Source organism: Dendrobates tinctorius, unplaced genomic scaffold, assembly GCF_039654945.1.
Source record: "Dendrobates tinctorius isolate UK_male_01 unplaced genomic scaffold, ASM3965494v1 ptg000231l, whole genome shotgun sequence".
NCBI classification, from domain to species: Eukaryota; Metazoa; Chordata; class Amphibia; order Anura; family Dendrobatidae; genus Dendrobates; species Dendrobates tinctorius.
This window is the reverse complement of record NW_027361898.1, coordinates 22,492,637-22,504,149: the sequence shown is the minus strand read 5'-3', so window position 1 is coordinate 22,504,149 and position 11,513 is coordinate 22,492,637. Positions and strand designations below refer to the sequence as shown.

Here is an 11,513-nt window from a genome sequence, read left to right as displayed (position 1 = left end):
ACTTCCTAAGCTCCTCCCCCTCTACCTACCTTTCCCACTTGCCTCCCAACACCCTTTCCTAGCCAGCCTGGGATGAGGCCATCCTCCCAAAGGGTACACCCAGATGCCCTGACTAACTAGCATGTGTTGTGTGCGAGTGATAGGAGTCCTGGGTGGTGCTCCCTCCTTACCTGAGGGTGGGGTACCACACCTCTGGATGAGGTGCAGTACCTCTGTGGTGACTGGACCCTCAGGGGCGCCACATAAACCCTAAAAAAACACTTAAATTTCAGAATATGAGGTAGCAAAACATTAAAAATTGAAAGAGGGTGAATACTTTTGCAAGCCACTGTACATCTTTATATACCAGTGCATTTCTATGTATCTGTAGATCAGAGGTAAAATAAGAGTCAAAAGATTTTTCTTGATCCTAAAAAATTTTAAAAACACAATGAAAAACACAGTAATCACACCCTCCATACAGCATGCACATATTTGTCATCTCTGTAATCGTAACAACCCATACAATGCAGTGAATAGATTATTTATGGGGATCTGTTAATCGTATAAAAATGGTAGGATTGTTTTTTTTCCTTTATTTAATCTAAAATGTTAACACAAATGTAACTCTTACGTACATGCATGTTGGTCAAAATGGCATTTAGATATACCAATCGTCTTCCAAAAGAAAAAAGTTCCAACTATGAATGAATGAATGAACAAAGAAAAACATTGTCTAGATGACTGAACACCTGCATCACAAAAATGTCACTGTGCACAGTTACTCAGTGGTTAGCACTGCAGCCTTGCAGCGCTGGAATCCTGGGTTTGAATCCCACCAAGGACAACATCTGCAAGGAGTTTGTATGTTCTCCCCCCATGCTTGCCTGGGTTTCCTCCTACACTCCAATGACATTAGCGATGCTAATGTGTGCAAACTGTAAAGCACTGTGGAATATGTTAGTGCTATATAAAGATTATTATTATGTACATTTTTTATTGATTTGTGTGTATACTATGTATGTATATGTATACATATGCCTTATGTGGAATTTTACATGCTTTATGTATTAATTTGTGTACATAATTCTTTACAGAGGTGGTGCCTGACTGGGGGGAGGCTCAGGCACAAGTGCTGCACAGGGGCCCTTTACTGTCTTTGTCCTCCCCTGATCCATGCCAAGCATTTTTCCATATGTAATTGTTGCACGTTATGAGGCGATACAATGGAAGCATGAGTTTGTTCTGGAATCCTGGGAAAATCTTAAGGGCAACCATTAATTGTAACTCTTCACAGTAGAGGGAGGTAACGGTTTACAGCCACATAGCTATGACACAGTTCTGAGCTGAAGTTGATCACAGGGGTTTTATTCAAGCTTCTTTTCATCATACAGAATCACTTTTGTTCATGCAATGCTTCATCAACATATATGAAAGTCAACTTCTCTTCACACACAGTGTATTAACCAAAGCAAAACAGTACCTTGATCATGCAGTGAGGTAGGGGATGGGGATGAGTCCGGTGCTGTAGCTCTCTCCTATCTATCTTGATGTAATAAAGATGCTCCTGGCTGTCCTGACTGCTTCATTCATTATAGAAATCACTTTCCAGGAAAAACTGGTCTACATAGTACAATATGTCTGATTTCAGTCTTACAAGAGACTCTCTAATACACACCTTCCTCTTGGATATCCCACACAAAAACAACATTCCCAGTATCCAATGGGGCTGAGCTCCCTGTCTGCTATAACCATTTTAACCCATATAGTTGCTGAATGATTCTAAATCCACAGTGCAGCTTCTGTCACATAATGAATAATTTGCCATTTTCTTTAGTTTTCTTGTGATGTGGATCATCATTCCTTGGCAGCTCCTGTCCATGATCAGTGTTTTTTTCCCCTTGAACTGTAGTCACATGAATGCATACAATTTTCTTATACAGTAATTTCACACACATCCACATCCCATAGATGAGCACACAGATATAGTCCCACGATTCATAGACGGCAGCATCGTGAGCAGTCTTTTGTATAATGAAAATTCAGATGAGATGATTTAATAACGTTGGGATCCATTGTTGGTTCACTGTCCTCTTTGTTTGCAATCATTTCTTTAATTAAACATGACATTGCTTGATCGATGTTCACATTGTCCTGCAGGAGGAATATAGACTCATATCAAGAGCTTCAGATTGTGCTGAATTACTGCAAAACTCCTAAAGAGTAAGAGTTATTTTATTTTATTTTTTTCTTAAATCCTTTGTACACATGACAATAAGAAACTCTGTAATATATCTTATCAGAGAAATCTGCTTCTTTCTTCTCCTGGACATTGATCTTACACTTTCAATACATTTGCAAAATCTGTATTCAGTGAAGACCTATTTTCCCATGACTGAGGTAGGAGTTGGCAATTGGTGCTTTTGAAACGTTATGGAGGGAGGAGCTAAAGGGAGACACAGACATTCTGCTGAAGTTACAGATCTCCATAGAACTTTATAAGCACCAACTGTCATCTCCTATCACAGTAATGGGAAAATCAGTGTTCACTGGTCAAACTCATGAATTGAGAATTTTGAGAAAAAAATAATCATTGCTGGAGGAGAAAGAAGCTTATTTATCGTATATTTGACATTACAAAGTTGTGTATTTTCACAAGTACTAATGATTTATGAAAAAAATGTCGATTACTCTTTAAGAGTTGTTACCTCATAAAAAGTTATCACATTGGCCTAGATGAAATACCACCATCAGTAACCAAAATTAGGAATCATGTAAATTGGTTGTTACATACGGAGAAACACGTCTTTTGTAAGAGAGGGAAATTGGCCAAATATGATTACCGGTGGGCTGGCAGCGGATTCTCTCATGAGAGATAGAGTTCTGTGGGGCAGCTGCTATCTGAGCTGCAGTAGGACCTTCACAAATGGCTTTTTGGTAACTGTGGGACTGTCTGCGGGGCCATGCAAGGGAACGTTGATTCTGTATATTTTATGTACTACTGTTGGCATCATTGAAAAATAGTGTTGTATAAATGAAAACACAAATATAAAAATTACTTGATAAAAAAATTAGAACATTACTAGTGTATGAATTACAATTAGTAATGAGCGAATAATGAGCATGCTCGTGTGTTAACTGATTGACTTTGACGTGCTCGAAACATATGTTTGAGTCTGGATACGCTGGGAAATTGGGTGCAATTGAAGGAATTTGCAAAGAGGGGAAGCAGGAGTGTAGCGAGGAGAGAGATTAATTTGTCGGGCAGCAGAGTTAAGGACTGACTGGAGGGGTGCGAGAGTATTAGAAGGTAGGCCACAGAGGAGGATGTTACAGTAGTCGAGACGGGAGATGATTAGGGCATTCACAAGCATTTTGTTAGAGTGAAGGTTGAGGAAAGGACGGATTCTGATAATATTTTTGAGCTGGAGGTGACAGGAGGTGGCGAAAGCTTGGCTATGCGGTGTGTAGGACAGGGCAGAGTCAAGGGTTACTCCGAGGCAACGGATTTCTGGGACAGGGGAAGTGTGATGTCATTTATTGTGATAGATCAGGTAGGGAAGAAAAGTGAGATGGAGGAAAGACAATTAGTTCAGATTTGTCCACATTGAGTTTGAGGAAGCGAGAGGAGAAGATGGAGGGTATGGCTGATAGACACTCTGGGATTCTGGAGAGCAGAGAGGTGACATATGGGCCAGAGAGGTAGATCTGAGTGTCATCAGCATATAGATGGTATTGAAAGCAATAGCACTTTATGAGTTGTCCCAGGCCAAGGGTATAGATTGAGAAGAGAAGGTGTCCTAAGACAGAGCAATGAGGGACACCAACAGAGAGAGGATGAGATGAGGAGGTAGTATGGGAGTAAGAAACGCTAATGTGCGGTTTGTAAGGTATGAGGAGATCCAGGACAGGGCAAGGTCTTTGACACCAATGGAGGAGAGGATCTGTAGTAGGAGGCAGTGGTCAACTGTGTCGAAGGCAGAGGACAGATCTAGACGGAGGAGTATAGAGAATTGTCCATTAGCTTTGGCTGTAAGTAAATCGTAAGTTTGGTCAGTGCAGTCTCAGTGGAATGGTGGGGACGGAAGCCAGACTGTAGGTTGTCGAAGAGGGAGTTAGATGCAAAGTGAGAGGAAAGTTCAGTGTGGACGTGCTGCTCAAGGAGTTTGAAAGCAAATGGGGGCAAAGATATGGGGCGATAGCTGGACATAGTGTTCAGGTAAAGGGATGGCTTTTAGAGGATAGGCGTGATTGTGGCATGTTTGAAAGCAGAAGGAATATGTACCAGAAGTTATTGATAGGTTCAAGAGATGGGTTAGAGATGGGATAAGAGTGGTGGTGAGGTTGGGGAGGAGGTGGGATGGGATGGGGTCAAGGTCACAAATGGTGAGGTGTGATTTGGAGAGATGCGCAAGCTCTCCTTCAGTGATGTTGGAGAGAGAGGTTATATCGTTAGGTCATTGGTCTGGTATACAAAGAGGTTGTGGTGGTCGGACAATAAAGACTTTCCTTATTTAGTGATATTCTTTGTAATAAAAAGGTATGCAATTTCCCAAAACACTTTTTATCAACCCTCACAGTTTTCAAGATCGCCACTTGATGTTATTCAAAAGAATTTTTCTTATTCCCTCCCAGTGGATATAAAGCCTGACCCGGCCATGTCAGAAAAACACAGTTACAAAGCTTCTTACTGCCACAGTGCAGTTTTCTGTTTGCAATTATTATTATTATTATTATTATTTATATAGCACCATTGATTCCATGGTGATGTACATGAGAAGGGGTTACATACAAATTACAGATATCACTTACAGTAAACAAACTAACAATGACAGACTGATACAGAGGGGAGAGAGGACCCTGCCCTTTCGGGCTTACATGCTACAGGATGGTGGGGAAGGAGACAGTAGGTTGGTGGGTTGCAGCAGTTCCGGTGTTGGTTGAGGTGATATCACAGGTAGTGGTGAGAGAGAAGGAGGTAGCGGGGTCATTGCAGGCTGTAGGCTTTCTTTAAGAGGTGGGTTTTCAGGTTCCGTCTGAAGGATCCAAATGTGGTTGATAGTCGGACTTGTTGGGGCAAAGAATTCCAGAGAATAGGGGCTATTCGGGAGAAGTCTTGCAGGTGGTTGGGGGAGGAGCGAATAAGTGTGGAGGAGAGAAGGAGGTCTTGGGAGGACCGGAGATTACGTGAGGGAAGGTATCGGGAGATTAGTTCAGAGACATATGGGGGAGACAGGTTATAGATGGCCTTGTAGGTCAGTATTAGTAATTTGAACTGGATACGCTGAGGGAATGGGAGCCAGTGAAGAGATTGCAGAGGGGAGAAGTGGAGGAGTAGCGAGGAGAGAGATGAATTAGTCGGGCGGTGGAGTTAAGGATGGACTGGAGAGGTGCGAGGGTGTTAGCAGGGAGACCACAGAAAAGGATGTTGCAGTAGTCGAGGCAGGAGATGATGAGGGCATGCACAAGCATTTTAGTAGATTGAGGGTTGAGGAAAGGACGGATTCTGGAAATATTTTTGAGCTGGAGGCGACAGGATGTAGAAAGAGCTTGGATGTGCGGTTTGAAGGACAGGGCAGAGTCAAAGGTTACTCCGAGGCAGTGGACTTCTGGTACTGGAGAAAGTGTGATGTAATTAATTGTTATAGCTAGGTCGGGTAAGGAAGATTTGTGAGATGGAGGAAAGATGATGAGTTCAGATTTGTCTACATTGAGTTTGAGGAAGCGAGAGGAGAAGAAGGAGGATATGGCTGATAGACACTCTGTGATTCTGGACAGCAGAGAGGTGACGTCTGGGCCAGAGAGGTAGATCTGAGTGTCCGTGGGACTTTATGAATTGCCCCAGACCAAGTGAATAGGTTGAGAAGAGTAGGGGTCCTAATACAGAGCCTTGGGGGACTCCAACAGAGAGAGGGTGGGATGAGGAGGTGGTGTGGGAATGGGAGACGCTGAATGTGCTGTTGGAAAGGTATGAGGAGATCCAGAATAGGGCAAGGCCTTTGATGCCGAAGGAGGAGAGGATCTGTAGTAGGAGGCAGTGGTCAACTGTGTCAAATGCAGAGGACAGGTCAAGAAGCAGGAGTATAGAGTATTGTCTATTTGATTTGGCTGTAAGTAGGTCGTTTGTAATTTTGGTCAGGGCTGTCTCAGTGGAGTGATGGAGGCAGAAACCAGATTGTAGATTGTCAAAGAGCAAGTTAGATGAAAGGTGGGAGGAAAGTTCAGTGTGGACGTGCTGTTCCAGGAGTTTGGAAGCGAATGGAAGCAATGATATTGGGCGATAGCTGGACATAGCGGTTGGGTTGAGGGTTGGCTTTTTTAGGATAGGCGTGATTGTGGCATGCTTGAAAGCAGAAGGGAAGGTACCGGACGTTAGTGATAGGTTGAAGAGGTGGGTTAGGGATGGGATAAGTGTGGTGGTGAGGTTGGGGAGGAGGTGGGATGGGATGGGGTCAAGTGCACAGGTTGTGAGGTGCAATTTGGAGAAGAGGCGATTAAGCTCCCCTTCAGTGATGTTGGAGAGTGAGGTCATGGGGATTGGGCATTGGTCTGGTATACAAAGGGGTTGTGGTGGTTGAGTGATGAAGACTTGCCTTGTTTGGTCAATCTTGTTTTTGAAGTGTGGCAAAATCCTCGGCAGAGATTAGGGAGGTTGGAGGAGGCAGTGGTGGGCGGAGGAGGGAGTTAAACGTTTTGAATAACTGTTTTGTGTTGTAAGATAGGGAAGATACGAGGGTTGTGAAGTAGGCCTGTTTAGCAGAGGTGAGGGCAGATTTGAAATCGAGTGTTGCCTGTTTGAATGTGGTGAAGTCATCTTGCGAATTTGTTTTCTTCCAGCGCCGCTCTGCAATCCTGGACACTTGCTGGAGCTTGCCGGAGCCATGCCCCTGTGTGCCCGTTGTGTTCATCCCATGATCAGGGCAGAATTAATCCAGTGAAAGTAAAGGAAGGAAATTGATTCAGAAAGTACATTAGAAAAAGGTAAAACCCTTCATAATACAACGAATAACATTTATTTGTGGAGTCCAGAATATTTATTTAAAATCTCAAATTAAGTAGCACCAATTACTAATTATAATTTTTTTTTCTTATTAAATGGCATGGAAAATAAAAATTAAAACCTAATTTGTCTGGGATGACCCAGGATGATACTACACCCTAAATGAGTTACCTTAGCAGAAGTCATATAACAATCTGTAAACTCCAGCTCTCGGCCCAAGTCCTCTACATTTTGGATTCTTATTCCATGGGGAAGAAGATCACTTTTGTTCCCAATCAGAATCATTGGAATTGGTTTTCCATTTTTTAGCATAATCTTTGAGTCCAGGTCGTCTTTCCAGCGCTGAACGGATTGTAGAGTGACTGCACGGCCCAAGTCACACACTACAAATGCACCAGCAGCTTCACGGTAATATAGACGAGTCATGTGCCCAAACCTCTCCTGGCCTTAATGAAAACATATATTTCATCATCATACTTTTAAATTCCCCTTTCTTCAATTTGACATGTAAACGAATGTATGACTATTGGACATAAAGAAATGGAAATATAGCAAAAATGTACAGCAAATATCACTAAATACCCAAATTTCCCTTTAGAATAAAAAAAATGTAACCAATGGCAATCTATCTTCAGCACAAATAGAAGTAGCTGTGGGGTTTGTACAATGCAGTTCGTCCAATCAAATACTATTACAACATATTTAGGATGGATTTTGTCGTCTTTATTAATCCGACACTTAAAGACATCCAGTTATCAGCATCTTTTACTCCAAATTAATGGCATGTATGTAAAGGTGATTTAATGCTGAGTAAATCCTTCCCTTGATCATAGAATGAATTGCAAGCCCAGTGGGTGGGCTCTGCATTTACAGCTTATTAGTTTGAGGTATATAATAACCCTGTTGACAGGTTTTCTTTAAAGACAAACCCATAGGTAATCTTGACACAATCCAGAGACAGACAATCTAATCCTGGCAAGTAGTCCAAGATAGCTGTCGAAATTACAGAAATTACAAAAGCCTCCCATATATATTAGACTAATGTCGGCCAAACATGCTGATATTGACAGGTTTGGTCAACAGTCTAACATGTATGCGGATCCCTGACAGATGATTGTTGTAGGTGATAAGGATCTGGCGTGTTAAATTTTGGACTGCCAATCCTTCTGTTCTCCTAAGACAAGCCGCTGCCAGAGATGTCTGGCAGCTGCTCTCTCATAGAGAATAGCGATGAGCAAATGTGTTGGGATAAGGTGTTATCTGAGCATGCTCGGGGGGCTAACCAAGTGTCCTCGGTGTGCTCGAAAAATATGTTCCAGTCCCCACAGCTGCATGTCTCACAGCCACAACACATGCAGGGATTGCTTGTTTGGTAGGCAACCTCTGCATGTGTTGAGGTTGTCTAAAAGCCACGAGACATGCAGCCGTGGGACTTGAACACATTTTTCGAGCATTCTGAAGACACTCGGTTAACACACGAGCACACTTGCTCATCACTAACAGAGAACACAAGAGTGCTCAACAGAGTGAGCAAGTGCCCCTGTGTATGGTAGAGACAGCCAATATAGCTGCTGTGGCTTATCAGATTTTTGCTATGTAATATGAGAGCAGCATTGATGCATCACTTACTGAGCTACTTGCTGTAGTATTGATAAAAATCGCAGCTTTTTCTGCTGCAGATCTACCAGATCCCTGAATGCTGAGCTCTGTATAACTCCGCCCACACCACTGATTGTCAGCTTTCTGAGTACACTGTGCATAGGCAGAATGCTGCCAATCAGCGATGGTGGTGGGGTTAAACAGAGCAGGAGGACTGCATGGCGCAAGATATCTGGTCCTCTAATGATAACCCCCGCTGATAATACACTGATTTTATTGAAACTACAGAAAGCGGGCCGATAAGTGACATCATTGGACAGAGGATCTATCTCTGCATTCGCTGCTTTCATACCTGGTGTCAGATTTCCTTTAACAATTTAGAAACTTTTTAACTCTTAATCAAAACAGGAGCACTACAATATGTTTGTATATAACCCTTGCTCTTATTTGGGCAGTATATGGTAGTATTTTGTGGGCATTTAGTGTCACTGTACAATAAATAGCAATATTATGTGGGTAATGGACATCAGTATTATTTAAAAGGGGTCATCCCCTTCAAGTAAATCTTTGTCCTTGTACAAAACTGTGTCAGGGGTTGATGATTTTCTGAAAAGGACCAGCCCCTTTAAGTGCTGTATTTAATAATTAAGTAGTTGTGTTGTTAGCTGATTCTCGGTTAAGGTCAGGATTTTACGATAAAAAAGGCCGAGCTAAAAACAAGGGATTTCTAAAACAGAAAAAAGTCACGGGGGGTTGAAGCCCTACATTGTCAGCTGAACATATTGAGGGTCTGCACACCTAGAGCTAATGGCCATAAACATATATAGGAAACAGTATTAGGAGAAGTCATTTTTGCTTGTAGTACCAGATGAACCACTACAGATGGGCTACTGGTATTGTAGAAATTTAATTCAGCATTTCAGTATCCTTTATGTATTATAATCTCAAGAAACCAGTAGACTCACCAGCAATGTCCCAAAGCTGAAGCCTCACCACAGCATCCTTCTCCCAGTTCAGGATCTTAAGAGCAAAATCCACCCCAATAGTCGCCCTGTAGCAGTGAGAGTAGATGTTGTGGACGTATCTCTGGATGATAGACGTTTTACCAACTCCCAGGTCACCAACTACCAGCACTTTAAAGAGGAACTCTCTCTTAGGGGAGCTCATGGTCTTGGCCAGGAGGACGTCTACACATCAGACCGAGTACTGAACTGCTCCTCTGCATATAAGCCCACCGCTTATGTACTCAGCACCTTGTCTTAGGATTCCACATCCAAGTGACAAAGTGTCTTAACCATTTCATAGAAGACGATGATCGATATACAGTGTAGAAATCCTACTAATTAAACATTCAGGATTGAGAGTCCTCAGTAGTTGATACCTTTTAATGGCTAACTGAAAAGATGGTAACACATTGCAAGCTTTCGAGACTACTCAGGTCTCTTCATCAGGCTAGACTAATACAAAATCTGAAGTCACATATTTATGCACAATACAGCCTAGAAAAAATGCAATAGATAAGACAAGTGACGTGAAGCAGAACTATCAATATGGGAGAGGGAGAAACATAAATATAAACATTGGACCAGTTCATAGATAAGGAGTCCGGATGTTTTATGGTCCTCTGATTGGGGTCTAGTTCTGTGTTGTGATGCCCCCACACGGTTTTAAAAGGAAATTCCTTAATTGATGTAAAAAGACATAAATCCATGCGACACATTCATTCCAGCAGTGAGAGTATCAAAGTTCGTCATAAATTTGTACTCCCAAACTCGTCTCTCTCTCTGAGAATTGAAGTTACCTTTCAATACCAGTAATTTCATATCCACGCTGCTGTGATCAGGGATGCAGAAATGTTTTGCCACAGGTAGATCCATTCTTTTTTCTCTTATTGTGTGACGATGAGCATTCATCCTTGTTCTAAGCTTTTGCCCTGTCTCCCCCACATACAGACCCCCAGTTGGACATTTAGTACAAATAATTAAGTACACCACATTAGATGTAATGCAGCTGAAAGTACCTGCGATCTTGTAGTCCTGATGTGAGTTGGGAATATTTCAATGATACAGAAGATTCAGAAAACACTCAGACCGAAGGAAAAGGGATCCTCACAACTAGGAAAAGGTCAGACTGGACACCTCCACCTGGACGCAACCCTCATTTGGATAAATATATAGACTCCTTCAGACATTTGATAAAATCCATAATCATAGACACTAACAGGAGACAAGCATCCAACATCAGTGCCCAGGAGAGAAAGGCCACACAGTCTTTAAAAACCAACAAAGAAATCATCATTAAACCTGCTGACAAGGGAGGTGCAATAGTCATGATGAATACGTCAGACTACATGAAGGAAGCAAACAGGCAACTTATGGACACACGCTACTATAGAAAATTGGAGTCGGATCCTACACAGGACTATTACAAGGAACTAAACAAGTTGGTTTCTTGTCTGCCTGACCAGTCCATAAGAGCTGGCGATGACCTGATACCAGAGACTCCAAGAATAGGGACATTCTACATGCTTCCCAAAATCCACAAATCTGGAAATCCAGGAAGACCAATTATTTCATGTGTGGGCACCCTCACTGAGCAGGTATCTGGATGGGTAGAGGGTATTCTTAAACCACTGGTGAAGGATACATCCAGCTACATTCAGGACACAACTGACCTATTGAATAAACTAGCAGCAATAGGTCCTCTACCAGAAGGAACCATCCTAGCCACCATGGATGTGGAATCTTTGTACTCTAATATCCCACACCAAGATGGTTTAAATGCCTGCAAATTCTTCATGGAAAACACAGGGACTGATGCCGATGCTGTGGTGAAACTTATAAAATTCATCCTCACCCACAATTACTTTGAATTTGACAACAGGATCTATCTACAGGAGACTGGCACAGCTATGGGAAGTAAAATGGCTCCACAG

General features: G+C 42.3%; 1 protein-coding gene across 1 annotated transcript; it reads right to left on the bottom strand.

Moving 5' to 3' along the window:
• Positions 1-1,336: 1,336 nt before the first annotated feature.
• Positions 1,337-9,943, bottom strand: LOC141059948 (ras-related protein Rab-38-like). The gene is made up of 3 exons (XM_073556184.1): positions 9,544-9,943; positions 7,151-7,425; positions 1,337-2,133 (listed from the first exon to the last, which is right to left on the bottom strand). The coding sequence occupies exons 1-3, from the start codon at positions 9,743-9,745 to the stop codon at positions 1,978-1,980; spliced, it is 633 nt and encodes a 210-aa protein (XP_073412285.1). The 5' UTR covers positions 9,746-9,943; the 3' UTR covers positions 1,337-1,977.
• Between the last annotated feature and the right edge of the window lie 1,570 nt (positions 9,944-11,513).